Raw genomic sequence first — 24,087 nt, 5'->3', positions numbered from 1 at the left:
CCATATGCATTGCAAAGCTAAGATTAACATTGATTTTAGTGCATGCACAACATGGTTAGCTACTAAGGACGTGTCGGTGTTTCGAATCATCGACTAGTAAACATGATTAGCTATCTTTGTGGATTAATGCGAAGAAATGCAGGAAGAGCACACAGGAGGCTAAAGACAAGTGCAAGAAATCACTAGAAGATTCAAAAAGGAAAAGGAAGGAGTAGGCTGTTCGTGAACTAGAGCTTAGAGAAGATGTGAATGTTTCTCGGGTTGGAACAGAGGATGATGAAGTGACTTGTGTTGGAAGTTCAGAGCCTCACAAATTAGGACCCATTGATAAGTGGACACGTGCTATTGATCCTAAAGCAACAAAATCCGAGTCTTTGAAGCAACAAAAGCTGAACAAGGAACTTTGGAAATAAAGAACACATGAGGTGCATAAATATATTGCAAGATGGGCATATACACATGGTAATTTAATATTATGAATTTCTGTTTTACATTTCAAATTTGAATACATGCCTGAACTACACATTAATTAGTTAATTACACTTTTTTGTATCATATGTAGCCATACCATTCAATGCTTGTGACAATGATGAGTTCAAGCAAATGTGTGAAGCAATTGGATAGTTTGGTTCTAGACTTGAACCTCCATCTCTGTGTGATCTGCGAGAGAGTTTGCTAGATGAAGAATATGCAAGAACCAAGAGTTTGCTACAAGAACATGAGGCTGCGAAGGTGAAGAATGGGTGCTCTGTTATGACTGATGCTTGATCAAATAGGAAGAGAAGTATAATGAACCTATGCACTAACTATGCTGATGGATCCAGTTTTGTCAGCTCAAAAGAGATGCCAGATGTGTCACACATAAGTGAAGTCATATTTGAACTAGTGGACAAAGCAATTGAAGACATTGGTCTAGATGATGTGGTGCAAGTAGTGACAGACAATGCTTCTAACAACATGGGAGCAAAGAAGCTATTGCTTGAGAAGAGACCAAACATCTTTTGGACCTCTTGTGCAACTCACACAATCAATTTGATGCTCCAAGGAATTGGCAACATGCCATGATTCAAGAAGGTGATTGACCAAGCAAAGGCATTAACCATATTTGTCTATGGGCACACAAGAACATTGGAGTGCTTGAGACACTTCACAGAGGGGAGAGAGATAATAAGGCCAAGAGTGACTAGGTTTGCTTCAGCTTTTCTCACTTTGAACAGCATACTAGAGAAGAAGGACCAACTAAGAAAGATGGTGGTTCATAATAGGTGGGACACATTGAAGGAAGTGAAGTAAAAAAAGGGAAAAGATGCAACAACAACTATATTGAGTCTAACCTTTTTGAAGGATGTGAAGCTGTGTTTGAGTGTTTTTGAGCCATTGGTGAAAGTTCTTTGTTTGGTTGATGGGGATGTGAAGCCATCAATGGGTTTCATATATGAAGAACTACTGAAGGCAAAGAGAGAGATCAAGGAAGCCTATGGCAATGTTCAGTCCCGCTACAATGAAGTTATTGCTATTATTGACAAGAAGATGAAAGAAAGACTTGATTCTCCATTGCATTTGACTGCCTATCTGCTGAATCCATACTATAGCTATGACACCCCATCAATCTTTGATGATGCCACAATAACAGTACGTTTTATGAGCTGTGTAGAGACTTTTTATCATCATGATGAGGACAAGCAAGATCAGGCTATCAACACTGAACTATAGAAGTTTCAAAATAGAGAAGGACCATTTAACAAGAAGCTTGCAAAGACTTGTGAACAATTTGAGTACAACCCAGGTAACTCATATTACATGGCTGTTATAGAGTTGCTGCTATCATTATCATTATCCAGTGCTATTACATGGCTGTTATATAGTTTCTGCTCATTTATTTCAGCATCTTGGTGGTGGCTGTATGGAACTGAAACGCTCGCTTTACAGAAGTTGGCAACAAGGATTCTATCTCTGACATCAAGCTCTTCTGGTCGTGAAAGAAATTGGAGTACATTTGAAATGGTTAGTCCCTATCTACTATCCAGATTTCAGCAGTAAACTTACAGGAATGAAAATAGTTATATGCTCTCATGTTTAATTTATAGATACACACTAAGAAGAGAAATAGGCTTACTACAACCCGACTCAACAAATTGGTCTTTATTCAATTCAACTCCAAGTTAATTAATAAGAAAGAAAGGATAGCGTCAAAGAAAACCACTGATGTTCTCTTGTCTAGTGAGACAACTAAAGCACAAGGTTTTCTGTATGAGGATGGAGATGATTGTGCAATAGTTGTCTAAAGAGACGAGGAAGATGAGGAGATAGAAGGTACAGGGATACCTTGGTCTGTTATTGGAGAAGCAGTAGGAGCAGACCAACAACTTGAGCTGCGTAGAAGTGTAAGAGTGAGGTAGCTTTATGAAGGAGAAGAATTTGACTCCGAAGAAGAAGAGTTTGATGAAGATGAGGATGAATATATGGAACCCTATTGAAGAAGATATGTCAGTGGGGCTTTATCATGTCATGTTTATCTTTTAATTGTATCTTTAACTTATGAACTTGGAACTCCTGCAGTCTGTGTGCCTGTGTGCATGTGTTCTGTATTTTAAGAACTGAATTATGTGTTGTTCTGTACCATTTAATTTTCTTTGCTGCTACTGTTATCCCTACATGTTTGTGGTTTTAAATGGCTATCATTTGCTGCTGAATTGCTGATAATGTCTGATGGATAGGAAAGGGCTAAGATCATTGAGATAAGTACTTAACCTGCTCTTTTCTATTTTTGTATAACTTGTATTGTTCATATGGTCTGCTGTCCATTTATATTTAACTACTGATATGGTCTGTTCTCCACTTGTATTGCTGCAGGACATCACATTTGTATTGTATCAACTATCAACTATGAACTAAGCATGAACATCGCTTTTCTATCAACTAAGGTATGTCTATTGGACCTTTTCTCTTTTTATAAAATTCACTCGGCTACTATATTTATATAATTTATTTAGCTATATATGCTGAGATATAAAAAAATATCAAAACGCCTAGGCGCTAGGCGATGGGTCACCGCCTAGAAACCGCCTAGCGCCTAAAAAACATTGATAAAAGCTAAAGACAATAAATGAAAAAAATGAAATCAAAGCTGATATAACAAAAGAAATTTCGTAAACTGAAACTCTGAATATTAACTAAACTAACAGCTAAAAACACTGAACCCTGATAAAAAATTGAACTAGAACTCTACTAAACTTAGGGGGTGTTTAGTTCGAGCTACTAAACTTTAGTAACTACTAAACGGTTTAGTCACTTTTAGTAACTCCAGAGTTATTAGAGATGATTAAAGCCCTTTTAGTAGCTTTTAGTCATAGTGTTTGGTTAAAAAGTTACTAAAATGACTAAAAACTACTAAATTTAGTAGCTACTAGGCGAACCAAACATGCCCTTAACCTGAACATCGATTCAACTAAAACTAAAAATATATTGTAATAAAAAAGATTATATTATTCTAAACTTGAACTAAAAATAGGATGTACTCAAGTTAACCTAAACTTAAAATCGAAATAAATTCTAACAAATAATTGAATTTAATTTTTGTCGAATTTATTCTGGTCATATCGTTGAAAATTTTGTAACATTCTACTTTAAGCTGAATTTATCCTGGTCATATCCTGAGATTAAGAAATCTAAAACTTAAATTGAACTAGAAAGGAAAACTAAACTGAACTAAGAGGATGATTCTGAAACTTAACTGAGACTGAAAATTACATGAGGGAGAACTATTCGTACATATCAGATATGATTTTAAACATGAATGCTTGACAGGTCACACACAAATGAAGAAATAAAAGAAAAAAATCATAATAAAACTCTGAATAAGATGTAGTCAATTTAACCTAACTTAAATTGGAGATAAATTCTAATAAACAGAAACTGAACTAAACATATAAGCTAACCACAATAAATGAAAAAATTGAAAATGAAAGAAAACCTGATATAACAATATAAATTTACAAAAATAAAACTCTAAATAATAACTACACTAACAGCTAAAACACTGAAGCCGGATACAATTTGAACTTAAACTGAATAAACTTAACCTCAACTTCAATTAAACTATAACTAAAAATAGATTCCACTAAACAAAAATGAATGTTAACTTCAACTAAAAAGAGATTCTATTAAAATAAACTATAACTGAAAATAGGTTGAACTCAACTTAACTAACACTTAAAATCAAAATAAATTATACAAAACTGACAATGAAGTAAACCTCATACTGAAACTACCACTTAAATTGAACCTAGAGCATAGAACAACATGACATAGATCAAGCAAACCATAACAACACATTCAACACAAAAAACGCATCACACTTGCAAGAACAAACAGAGGTGCACAACGAAATAAAAAACATAGAAAAGGATAGAGAAACTTATACCTTATACCAGATGCCGATCCAATCTCCAGATCAACACGGCGACTGGAAAATAAGAACTAAGAAAACAACAAACATATACAAATAAATTTGATCAGAATGAAACATACACCGATACAATCAACATCCGCAACAAAAATAAGAAAACTATTAACATAAATGAACGAACCCTAGCACCGTGGACGATCCAAGCTCCAGGTCGGCAGCAAACCTCAACACGAACAGATCAGAGACCCCAATAGAAAAGGGGAGCAATAGCATCCGATCAAATCGAAAAAAATAAAACAACACAGGAGATTCAGAATACATCCATACAACTCAAATAGCTCAGATTCATGGAACTAAAGGAGAAATTGAGGAAGAAATCATGAACCCTAGCTCGGAATCCCCCGATACACCTCGCGTCGCATCCAAACGCCTCTTCGAACAACACTGACAGACGAGAAAACACAACACAGAAGATTCAAAATACATACAGATAACTAAAATAACTCAGATCTATAGAACAAAAGGAGAAAACAAAGAGAAAATCACAAACCCTAGCCCATCGCCTCGAATCGCCTCGCGTCACCTCTGGGAGCTCCACTCACAGACGAGGAACTCAAAACGCACGCAGAAATGAAGCGGTGGACTCCAGGACTCCGTTTCCAAACCAGTAGAGGAGGCGCGACTCTCGAAAATTGAAACAGTAGGCGCAGACAAGACGGACCCACATGTAAGAGACATATCAAAGCAAAAGAAGAGCAGGCAGATGAGAGACAGAGAGATCGGACGGCTACCAGAATCGAGTGACACAGCCAAATAAAATGCGCGAGTGAGAAACAGTTTTTCTGAAAAAAAAAACGAAATTCAAACGTAGCCTCCGAGAAGGTACATCAGGTTTCATTTATCCGGACGGATCCTCATCCTCATCTCAATCCATTCGGGCCAGTGTCCCTTCCTTTTTTATAAGCGCGCAACTGACGCACTCCCCTCTCCCTCGCGGCCTCACTAAAAGTCACTATCCCCAAAGCGGCAAAGCGAGAAGAAAATAATCCCCAATTACCGACATCGAACGCCGACGGCGATGTCCCTCCGCAAGCGCCAGCGCTCGGCGAGCAGCTCCCGCCTCGCCGCCTTCTGCTCGCCGCCGTCCCCTCCGCCTCCCTCATCTACTTCCAGCTCTCCCGACCCGCTTACCTTCCCCAACGCCGACGTCTTCCTCCGCCTCCACCTCGACCCCTCCTCTCCCGACGACGTGGACGCCATGCCCGACATCGACTGCCACCTCTCCGCCGCCGCCTCCGGAACCTTCCTCGACCTGCACGTCTCGTCTGCGTCCCTCCTTCGCTCCCGCTACTTCGCCGCCCTCCTCTCCGACCGCTGGCCCACCGCCGCGAGTGGCCGTCTCTCCCTCGCGGTGGTGGCGCCCCCCTTTTGCCCCCGCCCGTTCGACGCCCACATCCAGGTGCTCCGCCTCCTCCACACTCTCGATTTCGCGGGCGCCATCCGCTCCCCCGGCGATGCCCTCGACCTCCTCCCCGTCGCGCTCCTGCTCCTCTTCGACGCCTGCGTCGAGGCTTGCATCCGCTTCCTCGAGGCCGTGCCCTGGTCCGAAGACGAGGAGGCCCGCGTCATTGACCTGGCGCGGCTCCTCCCCGCCGATGAGGCAGCCGACCTGCTCGCCAGGGTTTCTCCTCCCCCCGTCGCCGCTGGTCCTTCTTCCGCTGCGGGGGTGGCCGCCAGGTCGCCCTCCGAGGCGATGCTGCACGGCCTGATCCACTCGGCGATCCATGGCCACCCCGTCCACGCTGCCACCAAGGCGTTCGTAGCGATGCTCCTTAAGGACTACCCGTCGCGGGACTGCGTCCACAAGGTGCTCGACGAGGCATTTCAGTCGCGCCTGGACACAGTCAAGGAGCTCATGGGGAAGTACGCAAGCCCGGACTTCAGGGTTGCGGTGGACAGTGATGAACGCGAGGCCATTCAGAGGCTTAACCTGCAGTCTGCGGTGTTGAACGTGAAGCATCTGTATTGGCTCATCGAGAGGATGGTCGATCTGAGGGTGGCGGATAATGCGGTGATGCTGTGGAGTGATCAGGCTGCCCTGGCTACTGATTTGCAGAAGTTGCTGAATGATGCAGACATGTGGCGGAACATGACGCCTGGGCTTCCAATGCTTGTGACCAGATGCACACTCAGGCTCGCCAATTCAGTCATCACTGGGGAGACTCTTGTACCTCGGCAGGTTAGTCTGCTAACATCTTTCTATTACAGCAACTTTATGCATGCTGTATCTTGTGAAGGTAAATTACTATATTATAGTATAAATGCACGTGCGGCACGCACTTGGCCATAAGAATATTTTGTAGATTTAAAGATTTTTCAGGAATTTTTAGGAATTTTCAATAAGTAAAGCTTAAGAATTTAAAAGGAAAGCTCTACCACACTGACTACAAAACGATTGAGCTGGAGTGAGCCGAGTCACAACCACAAGCCTGGAATTCGTTCTCAAACTACACAGAACTACATGTCATTTCATTAAGGAGATAAAAATACAACGGAAAGAGGCAATTCCCTTAATAATCTTGACATGTCATACAATTATCTTGGAAGGGCAATTTCAACATAGGTATTTCTAGCTCGAAACAAGTTACATGCGAAAACATCTCTTTGCAATTGATAAATAAAAATGAACCTTTTTTACCATAAATTCTCTGATCCATTAGTAGTACAAGGAGATTATTATTCTCTGATCGATTATTATTTAACACTAAACAAGATGGTCCTCAAAACAATTACCAAGGAGCAAGCACATCTTCACATCGATCCGGACAAAATATCCTATGAAATAGTAAGACATGGTTATGATCCACGTATTTTGCACATGATTTCCCCCTTTTTTTTTGTCTTGGTATATGCAAAAAAGTTGGAACAAAATCTCTTCTGAGTCTCCCTCCATCTTCAGCTTCATTGATGCCAACCACCCTTGAGCTTCTGCCGTAACACTACATGGACCCAGAAATTTAACCATCATGCTGCAAGGTTCTTAGTATGTTATTTCCCTGCAAGCATTTCAGAATGAGAGTGTATGGAGCAGAGTAAGAGAGTTTAAAATTTTACAATACATCATTAGCAGAGCCAATGCATCGACAAAATTATTTACTCGGCAAAATTTCGACAAAACAATTAATGCAGCTGTGTAATGGAAAATATGGAAGATATTGATGGGATGGGATAAGGGCAGAATGTTCTCGAACTACCAAACATGATCCACCACCTATTAATTCATTAATCTATTTGCCTTGGTAATGGATGAGGTTACTAGGAACATACAAGAGGATATCCCTTGGTGTATGTTGTTCGCTGATGATATAGTGTTAGTGGACGAAAGCCAGGCGGGAGTAAATAGGAAACTAGAGTTATGGTGGGAGACCCTTGAGTCTAAAGGTTTGAGATTGAGTAAAACTAAAACCAAATACATGAGATGCGACTTTGGCGGAGTTGTACAGGAGGAGGGAGATGTGAGTTTGGAAGGTCAAGTAGTGCCTAAGAAGGATACCTTTCGGTATCTGGGATCGATGCTACAGAGGGATGGAGATATTGATACGGACATTAGCCATAGAATCAAAGCAGGGTGGATCAAGTGGCGACAAGCTTTTGGCATTCTCTGTGACGTGGGTACCACAAAAGCTAAAAGGCAAGTTCTATAGAACGGCGATTAGACCGACTATGTTGTATGGAGCAGAATGTTGGCCTACAAAGATTCGACATGTTCAACAACTGAGTGTTGCAGAAATGCGTATGTTGCGATGGATTTGCGGTCACACAAGAATGGACCGAGTTCGGAACGATGATATACGTGATCGCTTAGAGGTAGCACCAATTGAAGAAAAGCTTGTCCAACATCGGTTGAGGTGGTTTGGTCATGTCCAAAGGAGACCTCCAGAGGCACCAGTGCATTGTGGAGTCCTAAGCCAAGCTAATAATATGAGGAGAGGTAGAGGAAGACCGAAATTGACATGGGGGGAGGCAATAAAAAGGAGATTTGAAAGCTTGGGATATACCTAGAGATCTATGTTTGAATAGTAGTACTTGGAAAGCAGCTATTGAAGTGCCTGAACCCTGACTTGGGGCTCTTGGTGGGTTTCAACTCTAGCCTACCCTAACTTGCTTGGGACTGAAAGGCTATGTTGTTGTTGTTGTTGTATCAACAACTGAGGAACTGAATTTCCCGATGTAAAACTTGATCAGATTGATCCATCCACAAAAATCAGTGTTAGTTTCAACAGATAGCAATTCTATACTAAGTCCTGAGCCCAACCAAATTGAAATACCCACCATTTCATTCCCCCAACCCCCCCTCTGCTGGAGGCCTAGCTGCTCGTACTATGGATGCCCCAATTCGAACTTCACCTCACATTTAGCACCTAACAGGGAACATTTTTTTTTTAAAAATCAGATAATAACCGAGTAAACAATTATAACATAATAAATATGCAGCAATCAAAGACAGTACCAGCAGGGCAAGACGTTTGATCAGTTCATATACAGCTACTGTGACTTATTTATAAGAATAACACCACAGTGTTGAATTGCTGAGTCATGGTAATTTAATTCAGAATAATATCTTACCTCCCCTCCTACGAGAGCAAAATCTGATTGCTTTTTTTTTTTGTCTTTTGTAGTCAGTGCAACCTGATTGTTCACACCCATCCACAATCCCATTGATAACCTACATAAAATTTATGAAGTACTTATGGGTAAAATCAAAAAGTTACATGAGCAGAAGACCAAGAAAACAATTATGAGAAGGGCAAATTTTATTTTGTTTCAGTGAGAAAATAAAGTGGCAGCACCTTCTCTGCAAGACTAACATCAAGCTTACTTGTTGCATAGTAATCTAGGAAGAACAACTGTTTTTCACCCCAAGTTACGATGTCATTGATGAACATTGCCACCTGCCACAATGGCCTAAATCCATTCAGTTCAGTCAACTTGCGACAGAGATAAGGAAAACAACCTTACATTGCAGCTAATCTCTTGCCAGGTCAATGGCGACCGTATCATGAATACCAGTTTTGAAAGCAAGCATCAGCTTTATGCCCAGTTAGTCAGTGCTAGCAACAAGAAAATCGTCCCCTGTTCAGATAAAACAACAGGAAAGCAAAGTTTCACAAAGTGCGGCATAAGGATCACGGAATTGATATTATTGCTGCATCGAGTGAGAACTGAGAAGCAGCAAATAAACCATCCAACTACATGGTGCATACTTCTACAATTCTTGCACAATATTCAATCCATTAAAATAACTTTGAAATGTACACCAGATCACCAGATGACAAGAGACACTGAATAATGCTTATTTATCTGGAAACAGGGCGTTCCTCCTAACAAATATTGCAGCATAAAAGAACTCTACCTGGGGAAGGGGGGAGACTACCCCCGTGTGGCATTGCATTAAGAAGAAACTTCTCACACGCAGACCAAAATAAGGCACCTCATAGAGTTTGGAATCCAAATTTAGATCTGAAACAAATAACAACATGTACAGGCCTGAAACCAAAATTCACAAAACGATTGTGATTTGAGAGCCTTTTTTCCACTGTATAAACAGACCGGTGCGCTTTACCTATTATTATATATATAGATGAGAAGAGCATAACCAAATAAAATGACATTAGGCCTTTATGTTTAAAGTTATGGTAGCCTGATAGGCGACGTCCTAATAAGCAAGGTATCTGAACCATCTTCTTTTGGGGGTTTGGTTCATCTAAATCATTCTGTGCTGGTAGAAAATACAAAGGAAGCATATCAGTAAATTTATAATTACAAAGCCTGCCAATGTCTTTAAAAAATAAGTAAAAAATATACCTTCTACAGATTCAAACATTCTCCAATCCAGAAATTGAGCATAGGACTGAAAAGTTTCAGTTTATAAACATAACAATTTAACTCAATGAACATAAAGACCTCAAGAGTGCCTCCGGTTTGTCCATGGCGCCAGTCAGTGCCTGCAGCCCAGTCGTGTGCTGGCACCACCACCAGCGAGGCCGCAATAAGAACCAGATCAAAACCAGAAACCTGAAGGGGCCATAGGGGATGGAGTGAGATCCGGACCTTGGCGCGGTTAGGGGCTACGACGACGCGACCTCGCCACCCGCTCCCGGACACACCGTCGCGTCCTCCGCGGGCACCGGCTCTAGCAATGCCGGCACGCCCTTCTCCTCCTCCCCTGTCGGGCGTCAGAAGGGGTTGCCGACCTGAGAGGCCCTAGATGTGCACCACAAGGGCCTCTAGGGACTCCATCAGTGCGTCACCATCCGCCGATAGGGCTTGGGGTTTCGCATACGCCCGGGCCTGTCAATCTGCAAGTCGAGGGCCTCCAGGGACTCCATCAGTGCGTCGCCATCCGCCGATAGGGCTTGGGTTTCTCGTCCACCGGGGCTTGTCGATCTGGAAGTTGGGAACCGCATCTCGTGCCGCCGCTGGAATTGAGAGGTCGCCGCTGCCGAGGGAAGGAAAGGCGAGGCCGCCGGGGATTGGCGGCGCTGATGGGAACAAAAGGACAACACCCATGGAAGGAGGCGCCGATGCCACGGATGCGGAAGGCATCGTAACTGCAACACCGTGGCCCGTGGGTACGCGTGGGCGGGTAAGGGAGGGCATCGTAACCGCATCATGGCCCGTGGCTCATGGGTACGCGTGGGCGGGTAAACAAGTTGCTGGTGAAAAAAAAACAGCGTGGGGAGTGTGGCGGACAGGAACGTAAGATCTCACGCGTAAGACATCTTACGGCCCCACTCTAAGATTAATTAGGGCCATCAGATTTAAAAACTCAATTCATCCAATGGTTCTCATGTAAGATGGGTAAGAAAATTTTGGGTAAAAAGATATTTTCAATTTCTTCGCTCCTTTATAGTATAGATAAATGTGACAATTCAGATAGAACTTAGAAGATGCTACCTGCATGTGATTTCCTTCTGTTGAAAAGCAGTTGATAATAGGTTGCATATGTCAACATAATACCACGCTCTGTTAGAATGGTTTAACTTGCCGCAGCTTATAAGACTTGTTAATGGAATGCTCCTTTGTTATAAGCCAATGGCTGTGTTTTATGCATCTTTCCTCTTAATACAAAGTAGCACCTAATGTTCAACTGTTTATAGGTAAGCCTGAAAAGCCCAGCCAGGACTTGCATAAGTTGCATACCATTTTTGTCGATACGTCTCAGTACAATGAAAATAGGTTCTATATTGTGCTGATACACTGTTGTCTTGCAAGATAACTTTGTTGATATGTAATGTAATGTATTTTGATTTATCTGAGTATATTCTTTTGAGAAGTTCTAGGTTGATACTTCAGTCCTAGGGTTGTTTGAACTCCTGAATTGTAGTGGAATCTACTTCCACTTAATATAATGGATAGATGAACAAGGTAGCACAGATTTGGAGTACTCCCTCCAATTATAATAGTGCATCAGTGTGGACACCGACATGGCCACCGACATACTACTTTGACCACTAATTACTAGCACAATATATTGTAATCTTATCCTATTCTTTATGGTTAGTTTATTTAATTCAAGCAACATGTCGTGTGGTGACTCCATATGATTATCATGCTATCAAGGCCTCACTGGGTATCTCTGTTGGTTGTAATCTAAGAACTCCACATGGTCTCTACCACATTGTTTGGTAATTAGGGTTTGTAGTATTGACCCCTAAATCAGATTTTTGTGAGGTGTTTGGTAGTGTATCAAATCAGAGAGCAAAGCCGCCTTTTATGAGTATGTATTGATATATTGATTAGCTTGTGTCTTATTTATGGGCATTAATCGGATTAATAGGTTGTGAACAAGATTAATCAGTGACAGGTTGGACTGATGAAAGCGTTAATACTTAAAGAGTGATCTATGTTTGACGTGAGTTTAAGTGCTAAATTAACCAATTATCAATGTTGTGGATTGCATTGTCATGTTTTGGTAATAGTAATACAGCTTGTACAAGTGTTTTAACGTTGACTTAAGAGCTTGATTACCTATTTGCATGAATATATAGTAGTGATTCCAGTAAGGAATCAATTTACAGATATTTAAATGTGATTATTGTTGGAGTTATTGATGGTCAAGAGCTGAAAGAAAGACAAGAGGATGGTAGGAATTAAACACGAATCTGGATTGAATTCAGACCAAAAGGTTTATGCTACATGCAAAAAAAGAGAAAAGAGAAATAAAGAAAAGCTTTAATCTAGGAGCTGATTTCAGAGATAAGAGGGTCAGGATTGTTGAATGCTTTAATAATTTATTGCTTTACTTAAGGAGTCTGATGAGATAAATGGGCCTAGTATATTTGCTTCAGTAGAGTTGGTCTGAAACATTTGGCCACATTGTGGGCCAACTATTAGTGGTTTCTTGCGTGAGCCCTTGGTCGCTTTGTCTGCTCATTCACCTCTTATCCAATTGCTTCTTCTAAAAACGCAGCATTGGTTAATCTTTCGTATTCTCCCTTTGGGGTTCCTTATGTTTCTACTAATAGAAACAGTTCAGACCTTGCTCATACAATCCTCGGGACTACTATTGCTTAATCTTTGCCCTCCCTATAGAAAGTGAACAAGACGATACAACTGAATAAAATCTGACTGAATATTTTTGCTTGGTCGGCCAGCAAACTAAAACGCTCAGATCTGCTTCCAGATTTGTCAGCAAGGCTACATCACTGCCAATGTCTAAAAAGAAACACCTCCAGTATTTTTGTCATCATAAAATCTAATCGTTGCATGAAGGCCCCAAACTAATTATATCCAAGGACGTGCTTGCTTTTCTAATCTTAAGCAAGTTGTTGGTCTTTCCCCACAAAAGGCTTTCCCAGAATTATGCACTCTCCAATTCTCCGTGGTTGCCCTTTTTGTTACATGATTAAATATCTACATCATGTTTGCCAGTAAACGAAGCAGTATCTAGCTGCAGGTTATAGTGTTTAGTTTGCTGAAGGGGCTACTCTGTAGGTTTCTACCAAAAATGCTCATTGTACGCTTTGCTAAAATTACAGAGGTTGTAACTGGTTTTCAGGAATAACTAAGGAGTCCTCTTACTGTTACTAGTACTATATGCTAAAGATGACAGTTCAAATTGTCGAGCTGGATCTTTATATATTTGGCACGTTGTGCTCCAGTAGCCTCCTGCCTGTGGATTTTTTTTTAGATGATTCAATTAGCGACATCTCTGTTTCTTATGCTATTATCATGCACATGCACTGATGTTCATTTGTTTCCTTGTATCGTTCATCCACAGTTTATGGTCTGGCCTCTCGGGGCCTTCTGATTCTGGCTTAAATGTTGGAATGCCTCTAAAGATGAAACTCTGATACACTTCAGATGGTATAGGTCTCATGGTTCGCTGCATCCATACTGTTTGTACTTATTTCTTAATAGAAAATTCTCTTTCCAGTTCTATTCCATCTGTGCATCTGCAGTTTATGTATCTACCGACTGGTGTTTCCTTTGAGCAATGCAGCAGGCTTGCACTTTGGTATCTTATTCTTGTCAAACGGAACCTGCAATCTCAATTCTTCGATTGCATTTGAATGTTGCAAGCTTCTTGATAATAAGCTTATGAAGTTGCGTTTCTCTGTGTATCTGAAACTGTTCTACATGTCTTTTCATCAGGTGAGGATGATGCTTGTCAAAAGCTGGCTCCCTGTCCTAAACGTCTGCCGGGACATTGTTCAACCAATGCACTTCCAGAAAGCAACCAACTGCCAAGAGCTGGAGGAGGCGTTTCTTCAGATCATTTCCACCTTGCCTGTCCCAGAAGCCCGGGAGCTGCTTCAGCAATGTCTGGGGTTCTCCACCCGCAATGTTGACGACTGCCCGCATCTGGTCGCCGCGTTCAAGACGTGGTTCCGGCGCGCTGGCCGGCCTCCTCTGGGCGGGGAAAACTGAGACATGAGCGGATGTCTGTATCGCCCAATCAGTGCGTGTGTCGCTGTGTACTCACATGTAGTCAGCTGTAGGCCTACCTACATCCTCTGGATTTGGTATAGTGCTTGCATCTCTGTTTTTTTAAGACTGTATATATTGTCTGAAGTTTGTGCACTTAACTGTCCCTACTCGTTTTAGCTAATAAACAAGGTAAAGGTATGCAACGTATGCTCCGTGTTTTAACTCTCAAAATGATGTCTGCGTGCTTTTTTCACTGAGGAAAATTCACCAGCGGTCCACGAAATTGGCACAAGGTGTCACTTAGGTCCCCGAACTTTCAAAGTGATATCTGTAGGTCCCTAAAGTTGGCAGAGGATGTCATCTAGGTCCCAAACTTTCAAAGTGATCACCGGAGGTCCCTAAACTTGGCAGAGGGTGTCATCCAGGTCCCAAACTTTCAAAGTGATCACCGCAGGTCCCTAAACTTGGCAGAGGGTGTCATCCAGGTCCAAAATACTGTAGCGATTCGGCACAGAATTTTTAAAAAAGAAATCTAAATTTTGGTAATGTAGTTACATTCTGCAGAAAATTCTAAAAATTGTATCTTTTTAATACGATCTCGTACGGATGATTTTTATATAAAAGTTGTAGCTCTCGACGGGATCTACAACTTTCTAGTTTTAAGTTTTTTTTAATTTGAGGTCGCTAATACACTCAAAAAAAATTAAATAAATTTTCAGCAGTATATTAATCACGTACGAACGCTTGTCGCCTTGAAAAAAAACAAATCTTCTTTATATGTCATCTGATAGAGATAATTTCTATATAAAAATTGTAGCGCTCGATGAAACCTACAACTTTCTAATTATGAGTTTTTAATTTAAGGTCGGAAAGATGCTAAAAAAGTTAAAATGCTGATTTCAGTTCATGTATAGTGGTTTTGCATTTTAAATTTTTTTGAACATCTTAAAGACTTCAAATTGAAAAACTCAAAATTAGAATGTTGTAGATCTCATCGAGCGCTACATCTTTCATATAAAAAGTATCTCCATTTGATAGCATATAAGAAAGATATGTTTTTTCAAGGCGACAAGCGTTCGTACGCGATTAATATACTGCTGAAAATTTATTTAATTTTTTTGAGTGTATTAGCGACCTCAAGTTCAAAAACTCAAAACTAGAAAGTTGTAGATCCCGTCGAGAGCTACAACTTTTATATAAAAATCATCTTCGTGCGAGATCGTATTAAAAAGATACAATTTTTAGAATTTTCTGCAGAATGTAGCTACATTACCAAAATTTAGATTTCTTTTTTTAAAATTCTGTGCCGAATCGCTACAGTATTTGGGACCTGGATGACACCCTCTGCCAAGTTTAGGGACCTCCGGTGATCACTTTGAAAGTTTGGGACCTAGATGACACCCTCTGCCAACTTTAGGGACCTACAGATATCACTTTGAAAGTTCGGGGACCTAAGTGACACCTTGTGCCAACTTCATAGACCGCTGGTGAATTTTCCTCTTTTTCACTCAATGCGCAGTGTTTGATGACTGCAGTAATATTTCCAGAGTACTGCAACTGGTTGTGAAATTTGCTCTCTACAGTCTAAGAGCCTCTTTGGTAGGGCTCTTGTAGGGGCTTCAGCTCCGGCTCCTGCAGGAGTTGTGCTAAACATCTGTTTTGGAAAGGGCTCCGCATGGGGAGCCGGTCAAGAGCCGGAGCTATTTTTTGCCTGCGCAGGAGAAGCCTAAAAAACGAGCTTCGCGTGGCTCCTTGCTGTAGGTTCACATCGTTTAGTGCGAATGAGTCGTTTTGCCAAACGTTTTCCAGAACGGCTTTAGCTCATCCAGAGAAGCTGCTTCTTCAGAGGAGCCAGAGCCGCAGCCATTTTTAGAGAAAGCCAGAGCCATGCCAAACAAGCCCTAAAAATATAAGTTGTGAAATACGTGAGGAAGATACGTCAGAAATTTTCTGATTATTTGGACACAAGATATCGAAGAAAGAGGATGCAATTAAGAAGCTGTGGAAGCGAAGCTGGCAACAAATCGACCCTGGCGCACTACTAAAAAGAGCATATATGTTTTTTTTTTAATATGCGGCACCACTAAAAAGAGCATAAATGTTTATTTTTTGGTAAGGGTAAGTGGCAACCACTAAAAAGAGCATGATGTTGTTCTTTTTTTTTTTGTAAAGATATGTGGTAATTCTTAGGCTCTTTAGTGGCAAAAACAAATTTACCCATGTCATGGTGCATCAGCACCGGGAAGCTGAAAGCTGAGCGTGGCGTGAGTCGCCCTCAAAATATATTGCCTTGCAGATCATTACATTGTTACCGTACAGTACATCGCAAAAAGCATGCCAGGTTTGTCCTCGTCATGTATGTCCGTGCATTGACATGGCAAACCCACATTGACATTGGCACATTGCAAACCCAAACCGAAAAGAAGGAAAATGGGAAAAAAATGAAAAGAGAGACTGAAGCAGCCAACACATGGGTGATGGGTCAGAGACGCGTCATGACTCATGACTAACGGTTTTATCCTCGAAAAAAAAATGACTAATGGTTTTACTTTTGCTGACGAGGAGACTGGGAAAATGATAACCTCGGCGCACGCAAGGGCGCGCTAGTAGAAGCCCTGCACCGGCCACCGGCGATCGGGGTCCGGCAGCCAGGACGACCGCTTCTTCTTCTTCTTGTCCTTCTTCCCTTCGTCGCCGTCCTCGGAGCTCCTGGAGTCGCCGTCAGACCCGGCGCCGCACCCACCGGCCCCTGCCCCAGCTGCGCCGCCCGACCTGTTCCTTGACCGCACGTACTCGATCAGCCTCCACGCCGCCGGCTTCTGCTGCGGCGGCACTGGCGGCGGCGGGGACGCCGCCCCCTGCTTGGCCAGCGCCTGCGCCTTCTGCTGCTGCTGCTCCTCTGCAGCCAGCAGAGCCGGAGGCGGGTTGTTGGCATCGTCGTCGTCAGCGTCGTCGTGGAGGGGCGCGGACTGGGACAAGCGCTCGTAGTCCGGCAGCGGCACGGTGTCCTCCAACCCGCCGTCCCCGTCGCCGCCGACGACGCAGTCCATGAGCAGCAGGTGCTGGTGGCTGCCGCCGGACCTCCGCTTCCGCCGCCGCGCGCCGAGCCTGGAGCCTGGGCTGCCGCTGCTGGTGGCGTACCGGCCCCGCTGCTCCTCCTCATCGTCCGAGTGATGCAGGGCGTCCATATTTAACGAGCTCCTTGTCGCCACAAACCATGCAAGAGCAAAACCCCTCCCTCTCGTTGCTGGTTGAAATCCCTTGCAAGTGCCCTGGCGGCCTGGGGATCCTCTCTCTCTCTCTCTGCTCGTTGGGATTGGGAGGATAAATCCGCTGCAAGTGCCGGGGCCTATGGGTACGCGACTCCTAGGCCATGTTTATTTGCCATGTTTCCTGAATTTTGCACTATGCAAAAAGAAGATTTCCCGTCACATCAAACTTGTGGTACATGTATGGAGTACTAAATGTTGACGAAATCAAAAACTAATTATACAGTTTAGTTGTACTCTGCGAGACGAACGTTTTAAGCCTAATTAGTTAACGATTGGACAATTATTACCAAATAAAAACAAAATGATACTGTAGCTACAGTGTGCCGCAGAATCGGCTGATGAACTAAACGCGGCCCTAACTCCCAAAGGGACGCAGAAACTAGCAACAGGGAATGGATATTCCATTCCATTCAGAGGAAAAGTTTGAAGTCCGGCCCGGCTGATCGCGTCGGCCTGAGCTGGTGGTTGACCTGGAGGAAGGTGGCGTGGTGGCTGCACGGGTCCGCTGGGTTACGTGTCGCCCAGGACGACGGGTGGGTCCCGCGGTGCAGTGAGAGAATGCGTACGGTTCGATGCTTTTTTGCCGCGAGAAAAAAACGTACTGCTAGTTTTTTATAATCTGGTTTTGGAAACCTGGTGGGATCCAAACAACTTAGTTTTTGCTCAGTTTCTTGTGCAAGTTTTTGTTAGATTTTTAAAAACCAAGAAGCTGTTGATATCTAGCTTTTACCACTTTTCTACGGCCCAAAGAGCAATAAATAAAGTAAAAACTGGGGATCCAAACATCGCCACTAGTTTTTTTTCCTCAAAATCTAGATTTTAGAAACTAATGTAAAAACTGGTTTTTAAGAATCCAAAACTAGTCAAACGGGGGATATTTCAAAGCTCAAGACCACTATAAAAGAGCGGATGGAGCTGAAATCTCAGCTAAAAAGTTGCTATTCAGAGGGTGGTTCACTGGAAACCATCCCCAGGTGCAGGCAGGCAGGCATATAAATACCTGTTTATATATTTATTAACTCACAAGTCATAACATTGGATCTAGGGCTAGATAGAGCTTCTCGTAAGCCAAATTGGATTTTGCATACTGATTGTGGTCCCTTAAAATGCATCGTCCTGCTGAACACCACTCAATTACGGCGAATATTATATACACAAATACAAGTGAACGAGAGATGGCCCATGTTGTAGGCAAGCTGCGCAAATTTACTTTTCAAATGTAGTGCTAGTGCCCCCAATTTCAAGAAGATTCCTCCTTGAAGGCACATAATCAACGTTTCAAAACATTGGTAATCCAATTACTAGACTATAAGACGATTCGTTCATGTTTGTTATTACTGTCACTGATTAGGTGCCGATGAAGTAAGGTAGTGTTTAGTTCCCAAAATTTTTCAAGATTCTTCGTCACATCAAATCTTTGGACGCATGCATGAAGCATTAAATATAAATAAAAAAATAAAACTAATTACACAGTTTAGATGAAATTCACGAGACGAATCTTTTAAGCCTAATTAGACTATGATTGGACACTAATTGTCAAATAACAACGAAAGTGCTACAGTACTATTTCGCCAAAAAATTCGCCAACTAAACAAGCCCTAAATATATTCATCCGCGACACAGTCCCTAACAATTGAAATTCTGCACCTGTGCTCACGGAGTCACGGGTCAAATTCTGCGCTAGTAGTGCTCGTGAATTGAATTACACTAGGTATAAAAACTTGATCGCTCAAAGGTTCTGTAAAAATGTCTAATGAACTTATGAACAGAACTACAACGCCGCTAGTGTCGCCGACTCCTGACTCGCTTCTGGATATAAGTTTCTGACCATTTTGCCCTTTTCATTTGGTTAACTTAATTGTTTCTGGTATGGTAGTGCTTTTAGTCCTGCCTATAACTCTGTGCTTGTTTGGACTAACTATTCTGTTCTGGTGACATTTGTAGTGTAGTTTGACATTAAGCTGTGTATATACGAATAGTTTGCAAATCCTCTAGTAGAAATGTGTACGTGTGGCCTGAATTGTACTACCTTTATTCAAAAAAAAATCTAAATGCATTTTTTTGTTAAAGTATTATAAGTTTGAAAAATATATAGATAAAAATATTAATGTTTATGATACAAAACAGGTATATTATAAAAGTATATCTCACAAAAAATTTAATGTTATCTATATTATAAATATTGGTATTTCGTAAATATATAATCAGTCAAATTTAATATACTTTAATTTGATAGCGCTGTGTTAACAAAAGAGCATGCGTCATGCGTGTAGTGTACTCACACCTCACAATTAAAAAAAATACAATTCTATTACCTGGTCCGGTGGAGAGGCGGAAAAAACAATCTCTGTCCTTTTGCTGCAGCTGTCCTGTTCCTTATCTGACGTCGATCGCAGTATAGCAGCACCCTTCCATCTCGTGGTCTCGGTGGTGCAATGCAACTATGCAAGTCAGCGAAGGCGAAGCGACGTCAAGAGCGCCGTCCCATCCACCAAAGCAATTAAAAGCACGCGACCGATCGGTACAATTCTATAAGCCCCTCCCTTGCCTGCCTCTCATCACAAGTGCGTTGATTCCTGCTCCCACGAGAGGACAACGAGCGAGAAGAGGGAGGAAAATTCCAGTCCAACTCGTTTTCTTCTTCTTTCGTCCCCGTCCCCGTCGCCGGCGCCGGCCCATGGCTAGTCGTCTTTCCGCCATTGCGTGACTCGCAGGTTCCTGGACTGTGGCCTCATCTGCCGGGCTTCCTTGCCTGTCCTGAGTATCCTGCTGGTATGGAGCCTTTCTCGATCCCCCTCTTCTGTTCCTCTTCTTCTAGTGTCCGCGTCGATAGCAAACTGGTCTGGTTATCTCTACTTGTTTTTGTTTCCTTTGGTCTTGGAAGAACAGAGGTTTGTTTATTTAGTTGTGGCCGTCGATCTAGTAATAAAGCCCCTGTTCTGGCACAATCTGCTTCTCTGTTCTTTGTTTATACCGGAAGTCGGCAAGTGATATGAGAATCAAGATTTGTCTTTTGAGGAAACGCCGAGATCTTGATGCCTACCTCTACCTGTACAATTCATGTTCTTGTTGGTAATTTCGGCTTTGTCAGATGTGTCATTTCCTCTAAGAATGATCTTGTTGAGCTGTTAGGTACAAGAGCCCTCTTTCCCCTTAACTCCTCCATAGTAGCAGCCCGGCCATTCAGTAGGTTCTTTCCGTTTATGGAATGGAAAAAAGTCTACAAAAATCCTGGATGTAGTCTACAACTAATTATCTTTCTGTTCTTCGTGGAAAGAAACCATCAAACACGTCAGTGTGAGTGTATGCAGAAATGGAGCCCAAATCCTGGATGTAGTCTACAACTAATTATCTTTTTTCAAAGAACCGTTCAGTCTTCATGAAAATGCCCTCAAAACAAAGTATTGCTCTATGAATCAGTGATATGTAAAATTCAGTAACCCTGATATTTACATATATGATCAAGTAAAATCCCATTCAAGTAGCATGCTTTGTAATTGGCATCAGGACCGCAATTACATTTATGTTGTCTTTTAAGAACAAATCCGCATTTATGTTAGTGCTATGAATGCAGAAATGGAGATCCTGGATTTAGGCTGCATTTAATTCTGTATCCTTTTTTTCAAAGTATATAAACCGTTCAGTGTCCATGAAAGTGTCCTGAAAACAAAGTATTGCTCTATTAATCGGTATTATGTAAAATCCACTAATCCTGATATTTACATATATTATTGGCGCCAGTACCATGCTTTGTAATTGGCACCAATACTGCATTTATGTTTTATGTTTTATCTTTTAGAACAAATTCGGTGTGTGGTTCCTCACTGTCAATTCTTTCACGATATGACACAGTTCATTTTAGGTTGACCATCGTTGGGAGTGGAAGAAATCATGTTTAGGAGAAAGCATGCCTCTCATTTCGATTCTAATGATGCTGATCAGCGAAAAGCAAAGGTAATTTTGAAAGTTGTCATTTCATTGCAAAATAAAAAAATACAGTTTCTAATCGCAGTATTTCTTTGTCCATTTCTGACACAGCTATCCCGGAGCGAGCAGATTGCTGAACTGAAATCTGCACTTGAGACTTTGTCTGCCCCGTGGTGAGAAGTACTGCAGCGAAGCATGCTTAAAAAGATATCTAGAAGCCCGTAACTGGAATGTTGCTAAGTCCAGAAAAATGTTGGAAGACAGTCTCAAGTGGAGAGCAGCTTACAGGCCAGAGGATATACGCTGGATAAATCCGCCCATTGATTTTTATTTACCTGACGTTGCTTTCCTCAAGTATCATGGTATCTGAACCCCGGTAAAGTAACTAAACATCATTGTTACTGTATTTTAGCCTGAAGTTTCTGTTGAAGGGGAAACCGGTAAAATGTACAGGGCAAGTTTTCGAGACAGAGAGGGGAGAACGGTTGTCGTTATGAGACCAGCAAAGCAGGCAAGAAGTCCCTTTTTTAAAGTGTTATCATTGAGTGTCTTTTCTTTCCGAAAACCGTTGCTCTCTGTAAGCTTTGTTCAGAATTCATCTGTATACTGTTTTCAAATTTCAGAATACATCATCCCATGAAGGACAGATACGGTTCCTTGTATACTCTTTGGAGAATGCAATCCTCAGCCTGCCTGAAGGTCAAGAGAAAATGATCTGGCTGATCGACTTCACAGGATGGACAATGGCAAATGCTGTGCCCATAAAGACTGCCCGAGAAACTGTAAACATCCTGCAAAATCATTACCCTGAGAGGCTGGCCATTGCATTTCTATTCAATCCCCCAAAAGTATTCGAAGCGTTTTGGAAGGTAAAGTCTGTCAGTCTTCCCCAATGTTTGGATTTTTAGGCAACAATCTTAAACAATCTTTTTTTTTTGAAACGAACAATCTTAAACAATCAACTTATACTATTAAAAGGACAACTCACAGAAGATAATTCACAAGTTTTTTTCTATAGCCAAAACAAAATTACACGTTGCATGAACAACAACAGGACCTGAGAGATAGCCATATAGGAGAAGTGATTGTTGCACAAAATATTCTAATTTTGTTCAAAATATACAAATTCAAAACCAAATTTTAGAGAAGAAGTGGTGTTGTTTCCCTTTGCAACATAAATGTCGCTAATTCTTTCAGGTTGTCAAATATTTCCTTGACCCGAGAACGGTCGAGAAGGTGAAGTTTGTTTACCCGAAGGATGAAGAGAGCATGAAGGCCATCCACAAGTACATCGACCCGGAAGTCCTTCCTATCGAGTTTGGGGGCAAGAGCAGTGTGGTTTACAACCATGAAGAGTACTCTGAGTTGATGACCAAAGACGACATCAAAATATCCAACTTTTGGGCAGCAGATGCTCAAACTGACCATCAACCTGTTCGTTTCGGCTGAATTGGCTTATAAGCCATGGCTGAAAATACTGCTGGCCAATTTGGTGTGAGAGAAAAACACTGTTCAAGCCGTGGATTATAAGCAAGATACGAGTGAATAAGCCGAAACGAACAGGCTGCATGTTAATCATGTCATCGATGGGACCTTGGCCCCTGAGGTTACACCTGTTTTCACTGCTAATTGCTGATAAACTTAGTTGAGGAGTATCAACCTGCTATGATCAGAGCTATTCTATATTTCCTATAGCTTTAATGGAGGAAACAGACAAGTAGAGGACTAATGGAATCACACCAAACATAAGTGAATAAAATAACAAATAAGTTATGTACCTTTTCATTCTGAAATTTGTTCGTGTGATCAAATAGTATATCCAGCCGTTGTGCTTCAAGAGTAGTTTTCATCATGGGTGCCTTGAGTGCCAGAAGCCCAACACTAACAGAAGTGGTGTACAAGACAGGGTTTAGTCATACCTTATGAGGACTGGACACAATTATGTCAAATTTTTAGCAAATTTATACCAAACTTGAAATTCCCAACAGAATTTTGCTCGAAATTTGGTACACTAGTAAATCACCAAATCATACATACATATTAACAACCGAAGTTTGATCTGGTAATCTGGACACTTATACTAAGAACTGCGCAGCAGAGCCAGCCATTGAGCCTAGCATAGGCTCTTCTTTCTTCTCCCAGTCATCTTCCTCTCCTTTATTCTTCATTTTTTTCTCTTGAAAGTGATGTCATGGTGCCAGCGGACAACGGACTGTTAGGTTGATCTCCACCAATTTGGTCCAACGGCCAATTGGGCCCTTGATCCGCGCCCTGATGGGGGGCGCCCAGCCGTTCTTCTGGCTGATGGGCCCCCGTCGCGCAGCGTAAAAAATAGGAGGTGGGGGCTGGGGCTTGAGATACAAGGTTCACCGTAGCCGCCAACCCCTCACCGATGTCCTATCCCTAAACCGATCGAGAGGGGCCCTATAAGCGACAGGAAGCTCCATCGCCTTCACCGCCGCCACAGCACCGTGCCTGCACTACTGCTACCTATGATGACCTAGTGGGCGTGTCACGGCTACCTCTACTCCGACCCGCTATGGCTAC

The 24,087-nt window shown here is 42.1% G+C and overlaps 3 protein-coding genes across 5 annotated transcripts; 2 read left to right on the top strand and 1 right to left on the bottom strand.

The window, feature by feature from the left end:
• Positions 1 to 5,407: 5,407 nt before the first annotated feature.
• Positions 5,408 to 14,548, top strand: LOC136519443 (BTB/POZ domain-containing protein At1g63850-like). 3 transcript variants are annotated; one of them, XR_010774923.1, is made up of 3 exons: positions 5,408 to 6,647; positions 13,692 to 13,777; positions 14,066 to 14,200. XR_010774923.1 is itself a non-coding variant. In XM_066512849.1 (2 exons), the coding sequence occupies exons 1-2, from the start codon at positions 5,487 to 5,489 to the stop codon at positions 14,339 to 14,341; spliced, it is 1,437 nt and encodes a 478-aa protein (XP_066368946.1). In that variant the 5' UTR covers positions 5,408 to 5,486; the 3' UTR covers positions 14,342 to 14,548. The 3 variants fall into 3 exon arrangements, 2 of the variants coding, with proteins under 2 accessions (XP_066368946.1, XP_066368951.1); XM_066512849.1 differs by lacking the exon at positions 13,692 to 13,777 and having other exon boundaries at positions 14,066 to 14,548; XM_066512854.1 differs by lacking the exons at positions 13,692 to 13,777; positions 14,066 to 14,200 and adding an exon at positions 11,569 to 13,683.
• A 2,047-nt stretch (positions 14,549 to 16,595) lies between these two features.
• LOC136538162 (uncharacterized) lies at positions 16,596 to 17,704 on the bottom strand. The gene has a single exon (XM_066530140.1). It carries the CDS (start codon positions 17,527 to 17,529, stop codon positions 16,945 to 16,947), a length of 585 nt encoding a protein of 194 aa, XP_066386237.1. The 5' UTR covers positions 17,530 to 17,704; the 3' UTR covers positions 16,596 to 16,944.
• Positions 17,705 to 20,061: 2,357 nt separating this feature from the next.
• Positions 20,062 to 23,497, top strand: LOC136538161 (uncharacterized). The gene is given in 8 exon segments (XM_066530139.1): positions 20,062 to 20,385; positions 21,476 to 21,567; positions 21,670 to 21,708; positions 21,710 to 21,847; positions 21,953 to 22,051; positions 22,164 to 22,409; positions 22,738 to 22,968; positions 23,111 to 23,497. Coding segments are annotated over 7 exon segments (882 nt in total). The 5' UTR covers positions 20,062 to 20,385; positions 21,476 to 21,504; the 3' UTR covers positions 23,177 to 23,497.
• The last annotated feature ends 590 nt before the right edge of the window (positions 23,498 to 24,087 follow it).

The sequence above is a fragment of the Miscanthus floridulus genome, chromosome 2, assembly GCF_019320115.1.
Source record: "Miscanthus floridulus cultivar M001 chromosome 2, ASM1932011v1, whole genome shotgun sequence".
In the NCBI taxonomy this organism is placed as follows: Eukaryota; Viridiplantae; Streptophyta; class Magnoliopsida; order Poales; family Poaceae; genus Miscanthus; species Miscanthus floridulus.
This window is presented reverse-complemented; position numbering and strand designations above follow the sequence as displayed.

What these genes read in the sequence shown, in the direction of transcription:
- LOC136538162 (XM_066530140.1), bottom strand. Translation starts at nt 17,529, where the DNA reads ATGGACGCCCTGCATCACTCGGACGATGAGGAGGAGCAGCGGGGCCGG.
- LOC136519443 (XM_066512849.1), top strand. Translation starts at nt 5,487, where the DNA reads ATGTCCCTCCGCAAGCGCCAGCGCTCGGCGAGCAGCTCCCGCCTCGCC. An exon ending in AGACTCTTGTACCTCGGCAG is followed by an intron (nt 6,648 to 14,065) that starts GTTAGTCTGCTA and finishes TCTTTTCATCAG; the next exon opens with GTGAGGATGATGCTTGTCAA.